The sequence below is a fragment of the Neopelma chrysocephalum genome, unplaced genomic scaffold (assembly GCF_003984885.1).
Source record: "Neopelma chrysocephalum unplaced genomic scaffold, ASM398488v2 Primary Assembly neopelma1_96, whole genome shotgun sequence".
Taxonomy (NCBI): Eukaryota; Metazoa; Chordata; class Aves; order Passeriformes; family Pipridae; genus Neopelma; species Neopelma chrysocephalum.
Genome location: NW_020897759.1, coordinates 2,658,688 through 2,683,686, shown reverse-complemented (window position 1 = coordinate 2,683,686; position 24,999 = coordinate 2,658,688). Strand labels below are relative to the sequence as shown.

Genomic DNA, 24,999 nt, shown 5'->3' with positions numbered 1-24,999 from the left:
CAGGCACTAGCAGGGGACCAGGCAGAGGAGAAAGATGAGTCAAACGAAACGCTGCCTTTTGGATGCTGCTAGAGATGAAGTGAGGCTCTTCTACAGTGCTGCTCCTGCCTTCCTGCTGATTGTCACCACAGCCTTTGCTTCCAGCTGTACAGTCACCATATAATATTAAATACATACATCTGCTCAGCAGTTACTGAAAACATTCTTTTTCATTCAGCTGATCTGGATACTTGCGAGCAGGAGGGAGGCATCTGGATGGTGAAGTCTCCAGGAGGATGATGACTGCTGTTGGACTGTGAACTGCAATAAGGTGGGTTTGTTCTTCAATGGTGTAAAGTGGCATTTGTCCTCCAAACCGTGGTGTAAGGACCTGAACCATCAGCATTGTACCAGCAGTATCCTGACCTAAGTAAAACATGCATTGCAACACAGATTGGGTGCTCAAATGCTGAAAACCACTTCATTTACTGTCACTGCTTCAAAAGCTGGTGGCCCTAATAACTCAAAACCAACCTGTTACATTCTCCTGAAGTCAAGTGCTCCTCACCACAGCCAGGAGAGCTTTGCTGACTGACCCCAGGTGAGGACCAGTTCCTGTGGGATCAGAAGATAACAAGCAGACTGAGGTGGATCTGTAGCATCAGTGCTTCCTCAGGTGCCAAGCTGGGGTGAAATACCTCACCTTCATGTTGCCTTAAAAGCCAGGTAAAACTGATCCCTGAGTAATAAACTGTATTTACTGCAGAAGCATGCAGTCCAGAGCAGTGAGTGTACTGATGCTGCCTACAGACCTTTGTTTTGGCCACATTTTTTATATAGTGATCCATCACTGATAATACACAGGAAGTATACAGGGGATGTACACTTTAATGACATCATGGGCAGTGGGTTGGTTATTGGTCTGACTGACATGCTCTGGGGAGAAAACTGCCTTTGGTAGTGGTTCTCAGTGGGGCAAAAAAAATTCCAGGAGGTCCAGAGCTCACACATGTTGGAGAAGAGGCTTGCATAGGCCCTTTCCCCATGTCTCTTCTGTCCCAGGGAGGTGGGTTCAGCACTTTGCTGGGCATGTGCTGCTGGCTGCTGTTTTCCTCCCGTTCCCCTGACCTGGGGACAGCCTGCCAAGCAATGGCCTGGCACACTTGGAAGACAAGGAGATGGAGCAGACAAAAGAAACAGAGAGGAAAAGCAGCTAAGAAACAGAGAGGAAAAGAAGCTGAGAGCCAGGGGCAGTTAACAGCTGGCCTCACGAAGCCTCACGTCTGTAGGGTACAAGAACACTGCCAAATACACGTTATCCAAGAGTTTTAACACAATTTATTTTATGCTTAAATAATCAACTAGATCATCCAGTGTTTGTTGTTTTCATACATATGTAATTAGAGCTATTATCAATGAATGCTGTTTCCATATGAATATAATCAACAAATTAAAGTATTTCACCAAAACCCAAATAAAAATGCCCTTTAAAACACAGCAGCCTTAACAACCTAATATTACACTGCTAGGATGATTACAGATGATTGGCTTACTGAAAGATTCTACATCTTATAGCCAGTACACAATACAGTAATAATTTTACAGCGTGCTGCCAGTCTATTAGCTAATAATTTCTCTTCAGTTCATTTAAAAATATCCCAAACTTGTGCTCCTTGGAGCACCAACCCACTTCTAAAGCTGCAAGCATTACCCCCGTTATAAAGCGAGAACAGATAGCACCCCCCTCCCCATAATGCAACTACTGTATATGTTATGGGTCTTAGGTCATTTCATTGAAAAATTGGCAACAGCAACAAATATTAGATGAAGGGCTTTGTGTTTACAGATAAAATCTTATTTTTCATGTTGCGGTATAGTGTTTGCAAAACTGGAAAAGATTTAATCAAAATAAGGTGAAACACATGCATCAAAATATTAGTACTCTGAAGAAAAATTTTCACAGAACTACAGAATTCCTCATTTTGGGAATCATTTAAATTTGCAGCAGATTTTAAAGATTTTTTTAAAATCAAGCTAGCGTTTTTGCATATACAAACATTATAATTGCTAATATACAAGAATCTGTGAAGATACACCCAGAATATCCCTGTAGGTGCAGCCATTTGAGACACCTAGCCTGCTCAATGCATTTGCAATATTCTGTTTGTGATCGAAAAGGCAGTGCCTTATCAACATTTATTCTATTTTGTTAGAATTTATACAGTGTTATTTATTTACAGCAAAACTATTGATGTTTAAAAAAGAAACAAATAGTGTTTTATACCCTGACAGTTTGGGTCCAAGAAAAATAAGGCGAGCTGTTGTGGATTTTAGTAATTTTAGTGTCTTTCCATGGTTTAACAATTTTGTCTTCGCACATCCTCTCTGGCCACAGGAATTTATTTCTTTTGAGATGACATCAAACTGCTTGAAAGAAGCTGTTAACAGCATGGCATCTTGTATATACACTGCATCGGTAACTGCGCACCCTCCAATCCTGTGAATGAACGTGAATTTCCATGCTCTGTAAATTGGCTCATGCTAAATTAATTTTTTTTTTGTTTGGGGTTTTTTTTGTTTGTTTTTTTTCTTTTTGCATAAAAACCATGCGGTTAATGTGGGGAAGCAGCAAACACACGCACACTTTTATAGGTGAATGTTTAATTCCTGTTGATTTTTCTTCCGTGACTGTCCCTCTAGAATACTGGCAGTAAAAGCACACAGTCCTATGGAAAGAAAAGAGAGCAGAAATCATTTCAGAATCTCTCATTAGAATCAATTTTGTGCCTTTCCCTGACTAAACAGAAAAGCTGCAATTGGCATGATGGAATTCTGCAGCAGGATAAATCACACACTTTCCAGGTAGGTAATGACATTAGTTGAGCTCCCAGCATGAGAGGAAAATGCAGCTGCAGATGTCCACATTGCTCGTGAACTGGTTTACAAATACCTTTGTAACACGCTGCATTTCATCACCCCAGACACAGCACCAGCCTGTCAGATCCGATGATGACAAGGAATAGGTACTTTTATTGTGGAAGAAACGGCATCGTCTCCAGAACAAGAGAGCTGCTGCTTCCACAGCACGTTTTTCTTCATTGTGTGCAAGCACCCCCAACAGTGATGGAGAATCTGCTCTCCTTGCACATCCACCTCTGCCAGTTTCTTGGGAACGTGACTGGCAGAGCCAGGAACGCTGAGTCCAGCCTTCAGGAGGCTTGGTGAAGGACAAAGCGAGGAAGAGGGGCAGCCCCATCCATCTCCCACCTGGCTCCGAGGAGATGGGGTCCAGCTCCTGCTCTCGCCCATCCAAGCAGAGCCATGCACGCGAGGACAGCGAGTTTGTTACATCTGTTGTACAACAGCGATGTCTTGCAGCAAGGAGGGCAGGAAGCAGAAGCACAAACACACCAGGAGCTGGGAGACCTGCGGCTCCCCAGCACCTGGGCACAGGGCAGCCTGCTCGGGAGCGTGGCTTGCGCAGTGCCTACGGGATCCAGGCTGGCACGGACATGCCGGTTTACTAATCAGGTCACAGGTCCACACGCATTCCCCAGGAGTGCTACACTCTCCTTCTACGCTAAAGCAATCTGTCCTTGCCCACATCTACAGTTGTCATAAATCTGTCCTGCTGCTAAAAGCCGCCTGTTCCCATCGCAGCAGTCACGCCAGCTCACACAGTGCTGTCCTGAGGAATTGCACGCAAGACTTCTCGGCTTTTCCTTTCAACCTATGTTTCACAACGGGTTTATTTGCAATGGTGGCAAAGACATTTTCACAGCAAAATCTAGCTAACGTTGTCTTTTTTTTTCAAACACTCAGAGGAAAAGAATCACCTCTGCCTCCCCAACAGGATTTTTTTGTCTTTTGTGATTACAAAACAAAATGGTTTTCTATTAGAATTCCCTGCCTGTGCAAATACTTCCAGTTCTGCATCCAAATAAAATGTTTTCAATGGACTCCTGCCTGGGCTCACAATTACTTAATGCACATTTGGTCATGCTTATCATATCAAAGTTTGGAGTACAGAGATTCATCTTACAGGACAAAGTTCCCCCCTGAGCAAAGGTTCATTATCTAAGGCAGACTCTCTGCTAGGGGCTCTAGCACGGAAGAGTTGCCTACTGGAAATCACAGGAGAAATGCATCAGCAGTCACGGGAGCAAATCTGGTTCTGAGGAACTCAGTCTCTGGCTTCCTGAAGGTCAGACTGTTTCATACATTAGGCAAGGACTGCCTTATTTATGTCATTTTATTTTAAAATGAAATGCTTCTCCCTTATCCTCAGTGTGTGCTGCACTAAGCTTGTATGCTGGCAGGCTCTTTAGCTACACTGCTTATGGGGTTCAATGCCCCATCTTGCCTTCAGTGCCTTTGAGTTTACACATTTCTGCTGGTTTGCCCCTTCAGGTTGACCGTGGAACAACATGGAAGCCAATGTTGGACACAATTTCATACAAGCAACGCCGTCCCTTTGTCTTGCTTTCCTCCTGTATCCCTAAACTCCATGAATGAGAAAGATGTTTCAAAGAATCACCTCCCTTTTCAAAACATTAAATATTTTATGAGTATTTTGAGCAGCAAGGCAGGTGAAGCTGTATTACTCTATTAGCACACATGGGAGGGCTCTCAATAAAAGCAGGAATTCAGCAGTTGTGCTAAGTGGATGCAGTAGGTGCTTATCAGATGCTGAAAGCATGCCAGTCACCTCACAAAGCTTGCTCCTTGGGGCTTGATCCCATAAATCCCTCAGCTAGATCCCACACACTGAGAGCTGCCCATCTCAAATGGCACTATTCACACACACAGGTGGCTTTAGGGGCTACCTTACATTGCAGCAGTCAGAAGGGACTGGTGACTCAGGAGAGACTCTGCTTCTGTCCTTTTCTTCCACATCACTATCTGGTATGTTTTCCAGGTCCTGTTTATCCTGTTCTTAAATCCTACAGTCAATCCTATACCAGATGTACAAGAAAAGGATAACACATAGACTTGCACTTCATAAACTCTTCCTCTGTCCAGTTCCTGAAACCCAACAAAGCTAAGAGAAGTGTTGAGTAGAAAAAAAGACATGAACATGGTAAACCTGGAGCCATGACTGACTGACCACCGTTAATAGACACAGACAGGCTCCTCCTGTATTTACAGGCACGTTTCTGTGTGACTGTAGCTTTGTCATTGAGACAAGGCAGTCTCTGGCTTCAGGGTGCTCTGTCACGTCCTTACAGAGCCCCTGCAAGGGTGTCTTAGCCTGTGCATTTAGTTTCAGTTTGGAAAGCCCTTATACCATCAGCTGCTGGTTTGCTACAATCGTTGAGGCTGGATCAATAAAATTCACAAGAAACAGTTGGTAGGGATTATTTGTTGGCAAATATTGAGACACTTCACTTACAAGGACTTTGACTTGCATAACTGCCCTCAGATCACACGCCTGACAGTGGAAGAAGCCTTTCACTCCCAGCAGATTTACTTGTGTGCAGCTCCTTTACTATTTGTGTTCAAGTTAATTTTTAGGGGTAGAAAATGGTGTAGAAAGGATTACAAACACTAGATATTGTAAAACTCTCAGAAATCTCACACATGCCTCCATATTGCTTTATGTTCCAAGAAGTAAAGCTCAGTTTCTATACATGAACACAAGGTCATTTTCTGCTTACAAGATCAAGGGCAAGCTATTGAGCTTTGCAGCTGGAAAGCAATGACAGGGTAGCAGAGTCAAGCCATTGTGCAGCCCAGGTGCTACTCCCTGTGCTGCACAGCGCCGTGCTGGCAAAAGCCTTCAGCAATGGAAGAAAATGGATCACACTGACCGTTCCGTGGTCGGCTTTCAGCTTTCATGAGTAACTTTTCTTCTCCACATGTCTGACTTCTTTCTTTGTCTTAACTTTATAAGCTTCCCCCTGCTTTGAAGGAAAAGTATAAACATTAGCATAGTCTGCAGAGAGTACTCGTAACTATAAATCTGCTTCCAAAACAGGCTTCGCATTTTGCTGTAACAGGATAAGTAAAAAGCAGTTAAATCACATTAACACTTCATTTCAAAGACACGCACAATCTATTTATCCACTCTGCTGAGCTGCAAAAGCACAGGTCTGAAATATCATCTTCAAGTAGGAAACATAGGTCTACAATTTCAGCATGACCCCTGGGCTGGAGTGCCTGGCTAGCAGTCCTTGGCAGAGCCCCTGCCACCAACTGCAGTGGGATCCAGTGCCACCGTCAAGGAAAAATCTCCTTTCCCAATTGGCCTCCCAGCTCAGCTGGATTGGTGAACATTTCTGACAGCATAGGCTGTGGCTGATGTTATGATGTTTCACAACGTCTGTGCTTTAAAGTAAGCAGGTTAGTAATGAAATAAAGGGAGGAGGAATAAAGCCAGCAAAAACCGCCACTGAAGCAGCACAGAAGTAAAACCAGTAACAGTGACAAGCAGTGCAGGTTTCTTTAAAACATCACACCCCAAAATAAAGTTCATCTTTGCTCATTAAAAGTAGCTCAATAATAATCTAAAAATAAATACTCCAGTAATCACAAGCCTCACTCACATCAGAGAAAGGCATCTGCTTATGTGCGGCTATCGGCAGAATTTACCCCTCAGGTGATCTGCATTGATGTATTTGTAACTATTTGTAGTTTCCAACTAATCTAATCTGGTGCAGCAAATTGAAAATGTTTCCCCCTTGCTGGGCAGGAATTTTTTTTCCCCTGATAAATGACTATGAAAGTGGGAATGGAAATATGTTTGTTTCAATTCTTTTATTTCTGTGACATGTGTGTGTCCCCTGCTTTTTTTTTCTTTCTTTTTTACTACCAGTAGATAAAGAGTGTTTGTTATCTTCCTTTCTGAATCTTTTTTCACTCAGACAAGAATTTCATTAACCCCAAGGACAGTTTTACTGAAGCAAAGACCTCCCAGGGCCATGTGCTGGGGAAGAAGGCATGAGCTCCTCTGAAGCCATTTGTTTCCAGAGGTGATGCCCATTCCCCCGAGGGCTCCTTGAGACAAAGGACAGCTGAGGCACAGCCTGCCCACTCCTGCCCATAGCCCTGGAGCCCTCTGCAAGAAGAGCTGGGGTGTGCTGGCGTACAGCACTCCTGTCCTTCCCACTGTCCTTTCTTTTTCAGGGTGGTGAAGCTGGGCATAATCCAGCCCTGCAGAACGGCTTTCAGTTTTAATCACCAGGACAAAATCCTGTCTTGGTGCTTGCTTGTAGAGGATACCATTGCTTGGGTATGTCCTCGTTCCCCTGAATCCTGCAAACCCTCAGTCACTAGCACAAGGGTATTACACAGGTGAGTGAGAAGCCAGTGGGGATCAGCCTGCAGCTCATTCCTTTGGGCTGGTGGAAAAGCAACACAACACACCTACAGGTATAAGGCACAAATTCTGCAAGGGCTTAACCAAACACACAGACATGGCTCATCTTAATGGCACAAAACAGGCCCCAAACCTATGGCCTAAGCCTGCTGCCTGTTTTACAGAGACAGACCTTAATGCTCTGTGCCAACAGAATTTACCTGGGCCCCCTGGATGCTGCCCCTGCCCACACACAGCATAGAGACACACCCCTGCCCCATCACCCAAACACACAACTTGCCAATAACCGCAAGCACCGCACTTTGCCAAGGCTTCTTGTTAAATGCAAACCTCCAGCCCTTTAGCAGCACTTTCTAGCAGTCAACACAACCCTCTGTGTCTACTGTTATTTCCTGGTTGTCCCCGTTCCATTACCATTTCACCAACTTTCCTCTCATGGGGGATAACAAAGCGTCTTACTACCTTCCGGGTGATCTGTAGGAAGCAATACATGAAAAATATCGATTTTTTTTTTCCTAGATTCTAAAGGGAGAAAGTATGTTAAAAAGAAGTTACTTGAATGCAAAGACTTAGAGCAGTGATGTATTTCATGATTACTTTTCTCGTGATGACGTTGCCTTCTTCGTCGGTAAACTGTTCCTCTGTTACAGATTCACCGGGAATGTTTTTTGCCTCCTCACCCTAAAGAATGTGTTATAAGATTAGCAATAGAGCCTATATTCTGTCAAACCCACACATATTTCCACACCAATCCAAGCAACAAGCACATGCTAGCTTCAACTTTATGTAACGGTTTGCTTTATGTCACACAAATTGTATGAAAGCCTCGTTCATTTAGCATGCCAATACCTGTGAGTTTATTCTACAGAATGTGTCCCTAAAGCCAGCAGTGAGCTTCTAGCACATTGCTCTTATTAACCTAATGCATGGCATGAAGCTGTCTGTGCAACAAAATCTTGTGGTCAGTCTGAGACCTGTGAGATGGAGGCACAAATTCATGATGATATAATCTCTAATCAGAAATTCATTAGCTTTTCACAGCTTCTTAGCACCCAGCACACGCAGTAACATGGTCTAACATGGGGGAACTTTGGGATTTAAAAAGACAGCTCTGCCTATAGCTTGCTAAACACGAGGTCTAAAACACACACACAGAAGACAAGACTTCTCAGCATTTACAAAGCGGAGAAAGGTATCTTATGTGACACTTTGCCCGTCATGGTAACACCTGCCTGGACCTATAGCCCAGTCCATGACTTACTGAGGTCGGCAGCACTCCAGCCATCGCTTCTAATAGTGCCAGCAATTTATAGGACCAGTGTAAATAAATGTAAAAGCAGTTTCCTAACTGCTATGCTAATGACTCAAGTCCACCACAAGATTATAGCTCAAATCATAAATAAATGACATTACTTTAGAGTCTAAGGCTAGCTGGCAGTTGTGAACCTATGTTCCAGAAGAACTTTGCTAACATTACCTCATAAAGTCATGTTTCCAAACCTGGGTGCTGAAGCAAGCACTGCTTTTGATGCTTCAAAAATATCCATTGACTGTGCTTGTATCTTTCATATAAATAAAGCAAACATAATGATAATGTAGCTGGCCTACATATGAAAAATTTCCACTTGCAAATGAATAGCCATTTAAACAAAAAACAAACAAACAAAATCCTTAAAACTTTTCTTCTCCCCTCAACCCACTATGGAAAAAATTACAACTAGAGGAAAGAAGAAGAAAGAAACATTGTAAAAAACACGTTATATAAATATTAAAAAAAAATATTTAAAATGAGATTATTATAGCTCAACATCAAGCTTTCCTAATGCTTCCACCTACTGAACAGCACATATAATTCCTATTTACTGTGGTCTATACGCTACATAGTTGTCTACATAAGCTCCCGACACTGCTCTATAACAAACAAACACAGTGATGCCATGTTTATTTTTTTTAAAAAACCGTTTTCCCTACAAACACGGCTTTTACAATATGTACATTGTAACATTAGGATTGTACGCTATTTCTAAGCTCTAAGCAAAATAAGCCATTCCTTTTGATTATGAGCCATTTGTGGTCTTTTCTACAGCCAAGCTTTTCCATTTCCCTCGCTTTGGGGGGAAGGCAGCAGGTGGGAGCCAGAGGGGAGTATTCCAGAGCTGAGCACAGCTCTGCCATGGGCTGAGCCCCTGGCCAGCATTTGTCATTCTTCACAAGCACAGAATTTCTGCTTTCTTCACATTGAAAGCTGCACTGAAGTCATCACTTGATAATTAAGCAATGAAAGAATTCCAGACATTTTTCACATCTTTTTCCCCAGGCTTTTCACAGGCTATATATAAACTGTAAAACTTGTTGAATGTAGGTGCTTCAGGAAGCATCACCCAGAGAAGGGCAGGCACCACAGCCAGGTGGACTCCCTATGCAGTCATAGGGACATAAGGATGAGGTCCTGCACCTGGGGCTGAAGGGACATTGCTGAGGTCCCTAGGCTTGGGAATGGTGGCATCCCTACAAAAGCACGGCAGAAAAAACGGCTACTGAAGCCTTCAGAGGGAGCCTGGACAACTCGTTCCCCAGAAGGACTGGGGTGAGGGGTCACAGGAAGGAGAAATTACACACCTGCCTAAGCCCCGCGGCCAGGCAATGGCAGGAGGAGGGAAGTGAGGGGTGGCCCCCGCGGTGAGCAGGGCCCAGCACCGCAGCCGCTGCTTCCTTTCTCACAAGAGAAACAGCAGAAACCAGGACAGGACCGGGACTGCTGCTGAGGCTTGGGTAAAGGTTTTGGGAACTGAAACCTGTGGGGCTTCCTATTCACAAAGACATGGGAGGGGGAAATACTGATTTCCGGAGACTTAATACTTTAATCAGATGCACAGCAGATGGGGAACTATCTGCACAGTTTCTTTCCTGGCCTCCCACACATGGGTTCAGAGACTCCCTGGTGTGATCCCACACAGTGCCCTAAGGAGCAGGAGAGAACTCTGGCCCAGACATCCCATGGAGCACAGAGGTATGGAAAGGTTCCCTCTCATGAACAGGATCTCCAAAGCCACTACAATAAAACCTATGAAAATCAGAAATAAAACAACATGGCCAGCAGCAAGGTCACCAGACTACTTAACACACCAATATCAATTGTGTGTACTGGTTCTTTTGACTCCTAATTGCAGCTAGGAGCAAGGTTATCCCTTAAAACAGAGAGAATTTCTGCATTCAGCTTTAAAATGAGAAGTGTATCGATGCACTGAAAAATGTCTCTTGAAACAAAATGCAGTTTTAAAGGTGTGGTGAATCTTGTTTTTTAATTAGCTACATGCTCCTTTAAGCACAGTTTAATGATAAATGCTGTAAATACTCAGCAGTCAGCACGCGTGAAATCCAGCTTTCACAATTCTCTTGCTGGTGGGTAGTTAAACAAATTGCAGAAGGGCTCACAATTGGCAGGAGGTAGATCTGATTTACTGACGTTTCTAATCCTATGCAGTTATAAAGACGGATGTTTGCTAGGAAAAAAACCCCTTACCCACTGGCAGTTTTACTGGTAAGATCCCTCAAACCAGCTTTGGGTTAGAATGGCACATTAGATGACCTTGTCAACAAAAGCTGTTTTTAAACACAAAGCTGGTGCATCTGCGTCACAGCTAAAGAATAAAATTCTTTCTGCTGCATCATACTTATGTGGGCTTCATTTTACCCTTCACCAGTCAAAAGCACTGTCACAGTACCAAAAGCTTTAGAAAGGCAGGGAGAAAACTTAATACCATGATTACTGGAAGGCCAGTTATATCCCTGGGACTAAAGCATACAAAGGCTGCAGTCTGCAAGCCTCAGCCCCAGAACATGCCAGGAAGCTTTGCAAAGCAGAGTGCTTTAATGTCACCCTGCTCGCTGGAGTGTAGTCCTGCCAAAACCAGCTGGTATCCTCTCTCTGCTGCTCTCCAGGGCAGGAGAAGCAAAGAGCAGTTTCCTCAAAGTCCACTCCACTGATCAGCTCCACTGATTTTCTTAACATTTATTTGCAGATTATGGGTGTTACCAGGGACCTCCAGATAAATGGAGTTATACAGTCCGTGCTGCAGTATTGTGCCAAAGTTCACTGCAGATTTGTCAGAGCTCTGGTTTTCTTTCATGTTTGTTTTGTTACTAGAGGGATAATAGTCCCTTTTATTCCTCCTATACACATAGCGTTGTTGTAACAGTGGAGAAAAAAGGTGCAGCTGGATGTGTCTTACTCCAATGGATAAAAAGGAATTTAAAAGCAGGTGGAAATAAGCAAGATGGAAATATCCTAAATATTTAATTTTGCCGAAGACCAGAGGCAATGCTGCAATGGGAACAGGAGCTGTATAGAGCACTCAGACCTCTTCCCCTACTGGCCTAAGCCACCATCAGGACATAATCCCCTCAGCCTCGAGATCACATTCTTGTAATGCATAAACAGCAGCTGCGCCTCAGTCTCCTTGGGGTCTCAAGCCTCTGTGGCAGTGGCAGGAGAAACAAACATCTTTCATTAAGGTCATTTTCATTAGTGAGTTCTGCCTACTCAGGGAGACCTTGTTAATCAGATGCCACGACTCTCCGCCTGCGCCCGTGCTGAGTCTGTACTTGCTTGTTTGCAGACGTATTGCTAAAGCCACGGGGGGGGGAGAAGGAAAAAGCCCAACAAACCAACATGCAAGCCAGGGAGACCTGAGAGGAAATGGTGGCACAAATGGGACAGGATACAGCCCACTACTGGGAGCTGCCTCAGAGATTTGTTGCTCGTGGCATGAAGGACAACAGGATGAACAGACCTCATAACAACACTTGTAGTGAGTAGCTGTGTTATTTTACTAAGGCTGGCAGCTCCAGCTCTCCTGGGGCAAGACAAAGTGAGGGAAGCTACAGAGCAGAGCAAATCTGCAGCTCTCCTAGACAGACAGGGACTGCAGTGGAGAGGCTGTGCCCAGCTGAACACAAAAAAAGAAACGCTTCTCATTTGCCTTACATAGAGCCCTTAATTCTTCTCACCTACAGGATGGCCACATTTTCACTTTCCATAAATAAGTTTCCTCTGAATAGTAAGACCATGGAAGCTGCTGGTTGCAGTTTTGACTGACTGCTGCTCAGGCTCCCACGCCACTTGTCCAGTGCAGGCTGAACCAATCCCTCCATGATCAGTAATGGGGTGTTTCATGGTAAAACACATGGAAAGGGACAAATCTTTAATAAAAATTGGCAAGAAGTAACAAAAGCACAAGATACTAAATTTCAGCAGATTTTAATAACCCCTGCTTAGAAATATATTTTGTTTTCCATTACATGCTACCATAAACCTTTCGGTAAGAAACTTACTAAATAGTTTTGCCAAAAATTTGTATCCATGAAAGATTTAACAACCTCTGAAAGAGCATGAAAAATTAGACACTGATTTCTGCCATGACTGAATAAAAGCAGCTTTGGATAAGGCTCTGAATATGCACATTGTGGCAGCACTCTTATTTTTCCCTTGTGTGCTAATTGCTCGCATTCCTGCACTGCCATAAGCCCATTTCTTTTGCAATGCCCCATCCCATCAATCCACCATGTGAACACAAGAGGGGAAAGGAAGCAAAAACAAAAACATCTGGACTACCTTGAGGTTAGAATACGATCCTATTACATGTGGAAATGGGCATCAGTCCTTGCTTGTCTGGTTTTATGGGCTCAGCCCTCTGAAGTGCTAAATCCCATGGGAATGTGCTCGAGAGTGCTGAACACTTGACAGGACTCAGCTCTTGGACTGCTGGGAAAATACCTCCGGGGGAGAGAAAAGCCTTTCCCCATATTTGGGCCAGGACAGAGAACTAAGGTAGCAGTTAAACGGAAATAACAGTTTTAGCAATAATGCAGAATAGCACTGAAAGGAAAAACAAGTTGGGAAAGAAGAGCAAAGGTAATGAAGCAATTCAGCCCTGACAGTACCTGTGGAGGCACATAGCAAAGCCTTTTTACACAGGACTCAATTTACCCTCAAGGTTTTGGTGTTGCCAAACTTCATCCCTGCAGGCTATGTGACTACCTCTGTTGCTTTTAACGCAACATGCAGGCAGTAATGAAAATCAGGAAGAGCAATTAATATTAGGAAGAAATTCTTTACTGTGAGGATGGTAAGGCACTGGAACAGGTTGCCCAGAGAAGTTGTGGATGCCCCATCAGTGGAATGTTCAAGGAAAGACTGGATGCGGCTTGAGCAACCTGGTCTAGTAGAAGGTAGCACTTGCCCACAGTAGGGGGGTAGAAATGAATAAATCTTTAATGTCCCTTCCAACCCAAACCATTCTATGATCCTATTAATAAAGGCTAGGGTAAACCAATGCAGTTCCCACATGCAGCTCTGCCCAGTGGAGGTTCCCAGCATACCCTCATCCCCTCCCCACTGCTGCTGGACACAAGCTGGCAGAGCGGGCTGACAGCATGGGCACAGCACTGCATCCATTTCTGAAGCCTGTGCCTAGGTTTTTCAGACATTCAAAACAGCTCTTATTCCAGAGAATGCAAATTCAACAAAGGTTTCTAGGGCTGGTTCCTAACTAATCATAATATAAGATAGTCCAGGCATGACTGCAGAATAGCACTGGAGCATTTCATCATCAGTGCATGGCAGGTGCTGCCTGTGGGATGTGAGAGTCAGGTCAGAGTGAAAATGTCCCTGCCTCCCACCCTGAATCACCACTTAACAACTTAGGCTAGCCAGGTGTGTCAGAAAACACAGGAGTAGAAGGAGAGCCTAATTCTCACTCCTGCTCCATGGAAGTGCACTGGCACCATTCAGTATGAGCCTAAGAGGGGCACTGGGGCTGTGGGGCTGGGCTTGCCGGGCACTCAGGCACTGGCAGGCAACAGCCTGCTGCTCCCAACCACTGCTGGGGGCCCTGCAGCAGGAATACAGGAGTTAAAATTTTTACTCTGCAGGCTGAGAGTGTTGCTCAGTGCCTCTGAGCACTATATCCTGAGACCTCTTCCCTGATTGAGGAGCTGTTCCTCAGCTTGGGTGCATGCTCTCACAGTGATTTCAGTTCACCCAAACTGAACCTCTGCTCCCAGGAATGTGCAGAAATTCAAGTCCTGATCCCTACCAATGTTAAAGCTTGATTCTTCCATTTCATACCACCATTTCATGAACTTTACATGATTGAAATACTCATTGAAATTGTTGTTTCCACTATCTAACTCTTTCTCTAAAAGGCTTGACGATTGCTGGTTTCAATTTTTTTCTTGTCCTGTTTTAAGCTTGTCTTGAGATGCAGAGTGGGAGATAAAAAAGAAGCTATAAATGATCAGAAAATAACAGAAGCATCATATGTATTTTCTAATCAAGAGACAGGTACAGAATCCAGTTGAGATCAGACACATTCCCAACAGAGCGGGATGAGCCGCCTCCACTCACCATGCACACCCTCCCCACTGCGTCTGCACTAGCTGCAGATTGCAACACTATATATGCTGCTTTACCATTGCTCTGTTAAAAGTTCAACCCCAAATTATACCACCACATTTAAGACCAATTTTCTGTGCCTTTCTCTAAACACAGAGGCTGTACTTGGAAACCAAATGAAGGCTGCCTTTGACATGCTTTCCCCTTTTCTACTCCAACATTTCCTGCCTCCAAACCAGCAGACACCAAAATAGTTCAGACATAAATTGGGTGGGGGACCTCAGTCAGAGGCCAGCTATGCAGCCTTCGAAACTTGCAGCACACTTACACTTTGTGTTTTACCAGAGATGCCCCTACAGCATTGGAGGGTCTGTAATCACCCACAGGCCGCCTGCCCCACATTCCTAAGCCTGAGGAGTCATGTCTTATCTGCAGGGGGAATTACTGATGAAGGGTTATACCCTGACCTGCCCAGGGCCTCTCATGGAAGGCAGCAGGTTCCACTTGGAGAGATGAGGGATTGGACAAAACATTCACTTCTACTGAGCTCATTTTTGCAGTTCCTGCCTTATCCTGAACAGAAACATGACTGGTATACTGAAGAGATTCATGATGAAGACTGACAGAAACATCATCCTGCCTTTTCTGAAAGTATCTGTATTTTGGACTGTTTGGCAGCTGTGCAGAGCAGCCTATCTGCCACCCACATTGCACAAGAAGTGCGGTGTCTGTACGCAGACTCCCCTCCACAAAGCATGGAAATAACAGTGATATAGATATGTGCAATTGGAATATCACAAATTATTCCTAAAGTAACAATTATAGCTTAGGCAAACTCAGCTAGTGCTGTAATAGCACTAAGGTGCCTGGCTGTTTTTTTTTCATGGCTTGACTACATGGTTTTCTAATAAGAGCCTAATAAATCCTGTAAGTTACTGAGTAATTAACATAATGGTTTCCAATGCAGAATTATTTTCTCATGCTATATGCTTCAGGCAAATAATGCCATACTGTATGACCACACAAGAAAAAATATGAGGGCACATGCAATTATTTGATTATGCCATTGTTATCAGTATATAAAGCATAAGGTGCTATAAATAAAGGCAACCTGTAAATAAATATATTAAACAGAGCCTACTGAAGGCAATGTAAAGACTTTTATTAACTTCGACAGGTTCAAAATCAGGATCATTTGCTGTATTGAGAAGGTTTTCCAGAACACATTAAGCACTTAGTACACAAGTCTCAACCAAAATACATTGCTCATACTCTCCTATATTCCACTCGTGCATTCCTGCAAATGTCTAACTTGTAACTTAAAATATTTTAAAGAAAACAGAGAAAAAAATTACCCTTCTGTCTGCAATTCGTATTTGCTCTACAGGAGACCAACACGCTGCATCTAGCTGCAGTCTTTAAGATGCCATGCACAGCAGTGTCAGTGAAGGACACAGCATGCCATGCAGAACAGTTATTTTCCAGCAGAAGACAACCATAAACCTCCAGGTTAAGCAAGGAAAGGCTGCCTAGTACTTGGTTATAAATCCACACTGGCAGTGGAAAGCACACTCCCAGAGGGACTCCAGTATGCCAAAACTGACATTCTGACACAGCAGTTCAACCCAGGTCCATGCCAACGCTGTGCCAGGAATGCAAATCACAAGGTACCTTCAGAATCAACCGCCGTCGATAAACTCTTGTAGTAATTCTCTGCTCTTCACCTGAGCTCGAATCACTCTCAATCTCACTGTCACTGTCACTACATTCCTAATAAACGCAGTTTTAGTACATTTGAACAGCACATTTGCAAGACAGAACATGCTGATCAGGACTAGGAGAAGAAAACAGAGGTTATCATGGACAGTGTTTTCCCTGTCTCGATTATGTACATAATGACTCGCAGTTTCACTCTTAAAGTGTATAGTGGGAGGAGGTCTTTTTGCTCCTTGGTATGCTGTAACTTGATAAGTATACCAGCTATGGAATATCTCAGCAGCTCTTCTTAGAAAATGGTCTTTGGAATGCATCTGACCTGCGGAGTTTCTAAATCTTATGCAGTTCTTAAAAATTTTGTGTACTAAATAACCTTGTCATAGCTCACTGATTTTTTTTTCTCCTCAAAAATTACTGTTTCAAACAAATTTTATGGATTCACAAAGTGTGGGAAGTAAATTCGCTAATAATAAAAAGAAGACAGTCACACAAAAAGATTCAGTGGAGCACCTCCACATGGTAGATTACAAATGTAAATGGCTTTCCTGTTCACTATTTATCTTCTATTAAGTAACAAAACTGCAGCGTGAAGCACAATCATTCTGCAATGTTTTAAGAAGAGAGCTGTTAGACCTCAGCTCAGGGCAGGGGGGAACAGTGTGACTCTGGTGTCAGCTTGGTGCCAGGAGGTACCACAGCTGTACAGAGGCATCTACTCTGCCCTGGCACCCTCTGACAGCCCCAGTGCTTTCCCCTCCAAACCCCAAGGAGCTCCTCAGCTTTGGGGCTGAGCAGCTCTGTGTGCATATGCCTGAAGGAGGGCTTCATACTTCTGTGTGTGATGGACTCAGGGCAGAGGCCCTTCTCCCATTATGTTTGTCTGAACCAGCCTTTTCCTGAATAGCGAAATTTGACAATTTCCTCTATGTTACTTAATGGCAGCCTGAATGATTAAAAAATTTAAAAATCATAAATAGTGGCTATTGAGAACTGCAGTTCTGTTTCTCTGTTTGAATCTGGCCCAAGACATCCCAAACAAGAAGCATTTCTCAGAAATTATGTGTCAAATAAGAGTGGGCATAGGTGGGTGGAGGAGAAAAAGGACTATATAACAAAAAGCATTTAGGGCAGGATGACAGCATTCGTCTGCATGTGAAGTCTCCTGCAGTCTTCTGGCACTAATCAAATATAGATACAAAAAATTATAATCCAATCCTATCCTGAAGAATCAACAAGAAGCAGAAGATTTCCAGAGGACACAAAGGCTTCAGAGCAAGAGTTATTTTTAATAAACAGCTTTAAGTGGTTTATTTGTGATGGAATTTTGACACTAAGAGTCACCTTGACGATGCAGTGGACATCATCCTCTTTGGAATATTACAGCAACTGTGCTGTGCTCCTCTAATTTAAAAAGATCACTGGAATCTGATGTTTGAGCATTTGTAGAGAATTATATGACCCACACCATCACTGCATTGCATTTGTAAATGTCTGGGCATTTATGTGGACTTGGGATGAGGCCAAAGATTTGTTTCATCCACGTCACCAGGCGTCAGCCCAATATCAATTGTCTGGGTTTATCTCCTGCTGCAAACTGCGTGCCAAAACACTGATGCAGCCCTTCTCATGCAGGTGGGTGACTATTGCTTCCTAGCCCTTTCCCACTGAGTCACAGAACAAAATCTCTTACTTTGGGAAGCAGTTTTTTATTTTGTTCTTGCTTTCTTTCCACAGAAATAAATCTATTTCTTCCATACTTCTCTCTTGATGGAGCATTTCTGAAGAACGCCTTGCAGAAAGATTGCAGGTGAAATTCTCTGTTTTCATGACAGCACATGAAGTGTCTCACCAGGAAATGGACTGTGTTAGTAATTAAACTATTGACTTCAAATTAGATGATATTATTGAAAAAAGTATCGACAAGATATTAAAGCAGTTCTTGCTGTCATTCTAACAGATCCTGGTTTCTTACCCATTCAGGCTTTGTGAGAGACCCACATTTAGAAATGACATTATTTTCTGATACCAGTTTATTCAAAGATCATGTCTATAAAAAGACTTGTTATTTAGTAGATAAGATTATCAGCCTTTACCAATAAAGTAATGTAGTGCAGAGAGCACACATAAGAAAAGCACTCACTTATTCTTCTCAATCCAGATGGGATATCCAAAAGTAAAGAGCACACAGAAGTGGATGACAAGTTATCTTCCCACTGATGGGAATGCAGAGGGGGAAGTGCAGCACGTTTGCACACCCTCAGCACATTACAGTGTGCATCTACACTTACTGCTGCATTGAATCAGAGCACAGTACCATCATCCTGAGGTCTCCAAAGCCTACAAACACTAAGGAACTCTGCCATCTGCCTTTAACTGCCTTTGCAGAAGGCAAAGGCTCTTACATTTTTTAAGTATTCCAGTAATTAGTGAACATTAGGAAAGATCTTACTGTGTCACGAACTAATAACAAGATAATAACAATCATATGCTGCATAACTGCTGAGACCGATTATGTTACCATCTAATAAAAGAATTCTTGGTTGTATAATCAAAAGAATAGTTTAAAACGAACTAATTTAAACCTGAATGATTTATTGCAGCCCACCACAGCCAACGTTTTATTGTGCTACAATAAAAAAAAAAGTAGCTATAGCAAGTAGAAGCAATTCTACTAAAATGCCTTGCTTCCAGAAGTTACAGTCTCCTCCTGTATTATTCCCAGGAAAAGACAATCTCAGCAGAGAGAGGAATGTAGAAGAAATTCTGCAGTTCCCTGTTTCAGCCTGGTTACCTGCTGGCCCTGAGGTCTATTCTGTGGCAACCCTCCCACTGCTGGGGTGTGAGGTGCACACACCTACAGGGCTAGAAGCCATCCTTTGAATCAGCTTTACTTTTAAGCTTCTGGGAAATAAATATAAGCAGCTGAGAAAGCTATCAAAATTTTCATTGTCAGAAAGCCACTTATAACTGGAGTTCTGCAGTTAAGGATGTGCAAGTTGAGCATGGCAGAAAGGAAGGGGAGAGCCTCACAGTATTTTAAGAAGAAAGAATTGCAACCTGGAAAAGTGCTTTACATGTTTGGAAATCTTTTGATTCCAAAAGAACGGATGGACTTCAAAGTTGGGATGAACAAGGCCATGAAACAAAAAAACATAAGGAGGAGATTAAATATAACCCAAAAACTATTTTTCTGCCAATTAACAGAGTAAAAAAAAAAATGCAGGGAGTGTTGGGGACAAGGAGCAGGACAGAACTCAAAGAGTCCCTATATCTCTTATTGCTAACTTCAATGCCACAGGAAGAGTGGGAACCAGTGGCAACACCTTACTGGAAACAGATGGAGGACAGCTGAGCTGTTTGGCACTGTTTGCATAGGTGGTATGTCAGGGCAGGAAAGGGGCCTGTTCCCCAGTGATACAGAACAGCAGTCCCAGAAGCTGCTCTAACCTCTTCCAGGGCTCAGGGCCAGTCAGGCAGAGGATTATGCAGCCCTGCTTGGCTCCTCTGCCTGCCTTGACCCCACTTCATCCTATTCACAACACAAATATAAATTTCCACTAGCTTCCATTTTTCCTCAATTCAGTAATAAATAAAAAAGGCATAAACAAGGATAAAAAAAACCCCTAACCCTGTCACAAACAACTTTACAAGTCTTACAAAAAATTATGTCAAGCAATATGTCAAGCAACAGGGACTCCTCACATCGTTAATTATTGCAGGACATACTGTACCTTCTGTTCAGACATTACTGCTCCCTCCTCCTCTTGGATGCTTGTTCTTGGCTTGCCATCCTCAGAAGTACTCCAGCCCATCTTCTTCACACTGACAGGCACAGATGTTTTGCTGCCTTCTGTTGTTGGCTTGCTAGTCTCTTCCAAAGATTTCTGATATGCTGTTGATGATAACGTTTGCTCATCAGTACCAGTTGAAATCTGGGGCTTTGTTTTCAGGGCTTCTTTGTCACTGTGTTTTCCCACATCATTTAAAGATTCCTGGATGTAGGATTTAGTTTTTGCCTCTGATGTGGATTCGGATAGACTTCCATTTGTTTCTGGCTTCCCTGCTTCTCCTTTGATGTATGAGGTAACAGAATCTCGACATTGGTCCGAACTACAAGAAAAAGAAAAAGGAATAGACAGCTGTTCAGTGCTTAAATCACAGGCAGAAGGGCAAAGCATCAAGCCTCTTACTGAGCCTTCAGTCTTAACAAATACATTTCACATAGAGAAAAGTAAAATTTTTGATTCCACTTGCAAACATCAATCTATTTAATAACCTTGTCTTCTGCACCGTGGCATCCTTTCAGAAGCAATGAATATATGGTGGACACTGGAAACAAGGCCAAATGTTTTATGTTAATTTCCTTCCACTTGGTGGGAGGGGAGGAAAAAGAGAAAAAAATAATACACAAAACCTACCAGTTCCCTTATATAATCACGAGCTAAAGCCTCGAGGCACTAATTCTTAAACCAGCTCTCTAACCAAAGAGGTAATGAAAGTAGCTGTTACCATGCAATTACCAGTAATGACCAAACAGGTTATGTTATTTTTCCCCCAAAGTACAATATCTGTACTCCAGATAAGTTATGCCTTTTAAAAAATATTGGTATCTGAAAACAAATCCTTAGACAGTGCAGATTCTCAATAATAGACCAAGGCAAGGAAGGTTAACTACAAGATAGAAAACTGACCAAAATTTTGCCCCAGATTCACTATCTGTTAAACACTTTCTGTTAAACACTATGACTGTACATATGAAAATATGCCAGCTATTTGCTGGCAAAACTATTTTAAAGGATAGCAAAGTGAATTCATCTAGCTAGAAACTGATATGTTATCTTCTTAAGGAAGCCCTCCTGATTCCCAAAGTGATCTGTTTTACTAATTTAACACAATACAAAATGCAGAATAACAACACTTGCTTAACAACAGGAATCTCATCAGTAGTAGTTCAATTGCTTCACAGTCCTGAAAGACAACCAGTTTGCTGAAATCAATGGTCAAATTCCCACTGGATTTGATAAGAGAGCATCTAATGCTCCCTGGAACCTTAAAACATCCTGAGTCAAGGATGCAAAGGATGTAAACTGCTGACAGACAAATGATTGCTGTGCAGATAATGATTCTGTACTGATTTACAGCTCCTGCAGACCTGGCTCCTTCCGTCCCTGCTCACGGGAACCACGTTCAAAGCAAAGGCAGGCAGGGGCCCCTCACCCGTTCAGTAGGGCTGAACATGGCAACACATACTGCGAATGCTGAAAGCTTAAGTAGGTCCAAGGGGAGGTTGGAAAAGGTCATACAAGAGAAATGCACTGAGGATAAATATATAGAAAGCACCCATCTCAGCAGGTCATTATGCTGAAGATAAATGGAGCTTGGGAGAGTGCAGGAGGAAAACAGGATATACATCCACTCTCCTTCCCTGAGCATCCCCTGCAGTCACTGATGGGAGACAACGTACAGGACTAGCTGGATTCGGTATCACCATTCTTACCTTCTTATGCCTGGTAACTCATCTCTTTTAAAATAGTCTAGTAAACGGGCATGACATAATATGCTTGAAATAAGTGTTAAAAAACCTGACAATTCAAAAATCAGCTTATGGAAAAAGTAACAACTATCTGAGGGACCGCAAAGGGATGCAATAGAAAGGGTGACTGCTAAAAAGGTACTCGAGAAATAAGAGTAATGTAGTATCCTGGTTTCAGATAATGTTCTTGCTTTCAGCTACATCTACGGATCACTTAGATTAATTAAAAATAGAAATACACCAGATAAAGGACACGAAAAGTAATATTACCTGCTAAAGATAATATGAAATGTTTCTCAAATTCCTATATCAAGAATGAAACCTGATAAATATTTTTAAAGACAAATATGTCTGAGGACAAATCACGTCAACTATTACTTTTTCCTTTAAATGTACATGTAAGTATACATGCATATTCTCATGGAATAGTAGAGCAGCAGGCTCTGCACTGCTCCTGGAGGTACAAGCAGCGTGGGAAAGCTGGCTTACACACACACTCCAACACAAATGTGCTCACCTGTCATCCAAGCGATCTAGCAGGCTACCACCTATCCTGCGTCCCGACGTCGGTGGCTCAGAGACACTTGACGAGTCAGGCTGCCAACCTGTAATTGAAGACATTTCGTGTTCTGCTTGTTGAACACCTTTAAGAATTGACCATACTCTCTCTTCCGTCATCTCCTCAGACTCAGCTCCTTCTTCCAGATGAATGTCCTCAAACAGAGACTTAAACTTTTCTGCCGTCATCTCCTCATCAGTACCAGACTTTTCTCTCTCAGGCTGTTCAGTCCTTACTCCTCTTTTACTAGTCTCTTCACTCTGCCTTTGTTTAGCATCTTTTGATATCCCGCCATAACTACCAAGATACCGCGGAAAATCCTTAAGGTCCACTTCCTCCAACTGGCTCTCGCCTATGGAAATATCTTTAGGTGTTCCTTCTCTAGGCACTGAGAAATCGACTTTGCTGTCATCCAGTGAAGTGTCTTCTTCAGTCACCACTGGCGGTGCTGCTGCTGTACCATCTACTTGTCCCTGGGAGGTCACTAACACGTCACTCAGTCTACTGGGAGTTCTAAGGGGTGACTCTAGGCTAGAGGTGTCGCTAAAGAAATCGTCCTGATGGAAAGGGGTGGGCGGCACGAAGCGCAACCCAGTGGGAGTTTCCAGTTCCACTTGAATGGAGGGATAACCTAAGGAAGACAGCACATTTGGACTGACTGGGATGAAGCATGGAGCAACAAATAAGCAAATGCCAAATGATTCATGGGTTACATAAAGTATGAAACACATGAGGAGGTGCAGGTGTATAAGAACCAGTGCAGTTCTGATAGATTTCGTTACTTTGTCCCGAAGAGATGGAACAAAGAATGAGTACTGCCAGTGAACAGTACAGTGAAGCCAGTACTTTTGACTATTTTGTTAATAGTCTTTAAAGATTTCAGCAATTGTTTTTGCAGCCATTTTAACATTTTCAAGCTATAGCAGATTGTCTTATGAGCATGCAATAAATCAAATGTGGACAAGGGTGGTTGTCCCATTATATACAAGACAATCTCTTGCAGCCATATTGTGCAAATCTTTATTTCCCAGTTTTGGTGGGTTTTTTTAATTTCGAAGTGTAATAAACAGATTTTAAAGACAGCAGTAAATCATAACATAGGACAGCCACATTTTTGTCAGTAGGTATTATTTCCACAGGTCCACATTTTTAATATGCTTTTATATAAAAATACACAATACCAGAAATACAATGTTACTAATATATACCTCCAATTTAACCACAGAGTGCAAGAATGGAATAGTTAAAGAATGAAGAACAGAAATGGATCCTAATGAGGATACTAAAAATAGTAGATCTAACTACACAGCAGGATAAAAAACTAAAATAAGGAAGTTAACAAAGGGATAAGAGAACAAAAACACAACAAGGGAGAGTTATATGAATATTTCAGGTACAGTAAAGTTATACGGGTGAGAGGACTGTGGTGAGTAAGGAGATCTTGGTGATCTTGAAGATTGAGGTGATCTTGGTGACATTGGTACAATCAGATACACTGATCAAATAAAGAGAAAAGAAAAATTGATGAAAACATGAAAAAAACATACAAAAGGATTAAACTGAATATACACACAAAAATGACAACAAAACCTTAAGTTCTTATCCTGGCAAATGAGGTTGGGTAACCTACAAAAGGAAAAAACACATGCTGTGGGGTTAACTTGACATTGTGCTGCCTGCAAAGGGAGGTGCATTAATAGGGTGCATTTGGGGTTTTGTTTCCTGAATCAGCTGAGAGAAAGGCAAAGGTGGTCTGGTCTTGGTGAGGAAAGGAAGCTTGAGGAAGGTTCAGAGAAGAGGAGAGACAGAAAGCAACTGCAGAGAAGCGATTTTGTTCCTAAAAACATTGACGCTACTATTAAAAGGCGCAAGCAACATTTCAAGAGCAACTTTCTTAAAATGTCAACAGAAAATTATTTCTGTAGTGCAATGACTCAATGACCAGCAATGCTGCTCAATAATGGAGGCACACTGAGCTCATATGCTCTAAAGGAAAAAAAATCTTACTAAAATACAGAGAAAGCCCAATACATACTTGAACAAATTACAAAAAGCAAAGGAAATGTTACTTACAAAAGAAAATCTTATTAAAGGAGCTACTTATAATACATGTGAGAAAAATCAAAGTAACAATCCAATGCCTGATATCTAACATTTAAAATAAGAAAACCCCCAATATTTAGCATCTTCAACATACTGATAAATAATAAGCATTCTTAGGGAAATTTTGTTTTACAAGCAGAACTTCATTTATCCTTTTAATCTGACTCAAAATTAATCTGCATAGTTCTAAGCTGGTACAGCTTCCTTGCAAAATTATACAATTTTAGGCATTAGTAGATTGAAAATTATATTCTTTCATGCACTAATAAAACATGTTCTTATTTTTCTACTGCCATTGCAGAAATGGTCCAAGTGAAACTCATAAAGCAACTGATGTTCACGTGTCTTGAAGAGGCTTGGTAGTATATTGCACATTAATTTACCCTATGCAAATA

General features: G+C 42.4%; 1 protein-coding gene across 6 annotated transcripts in view; it reads right to left on the bottom strand.

Moving 5' to 3' along the window:
* Positions 1-1,297: 1,297 nt before the first annotated feature.
* ANK3 (ankyrin 3) overlaps positions 1,298-24,999 on the bottom strand; it is a 204,340-nt gene continuing 180,638 nt past the window's right edge. For 2 of the 6 annotated variants that reach the window (XM_027694110.1, XM_027694111.1), the window contains 4 exons: positions 22,460-22,547; positions 20,141-20,519; positions 5,790-5,882; positions 1,298-2,705 (listed from right to left, as the gene is read on the bottom strand). In XM_027694110.1, coding sequence (XP_027549911.1) covers positions 5,814-5,882; positions 20,141-20,519; positions 22,460-22,547 — 536 coding nt within the window. In that variant the 3' untranslated portion in view covers positions 1,298-2,705; positions 5,790-5,813. Of the gene's footprint in view, positions 2,706-5,789; positions 5,883-7,711; positions 7,772-7,894; positions 7,979-16,364; positions 16,464-20,140; positions 20,520-22,459; positions 23,133-24,999 lie in introns of all 6 variants that reach the window. The other 4 variants (XM_027694108.1, XM_027694112.1, XM_027694107.1 and 1 more) reach the window with 3 other exon arrangements.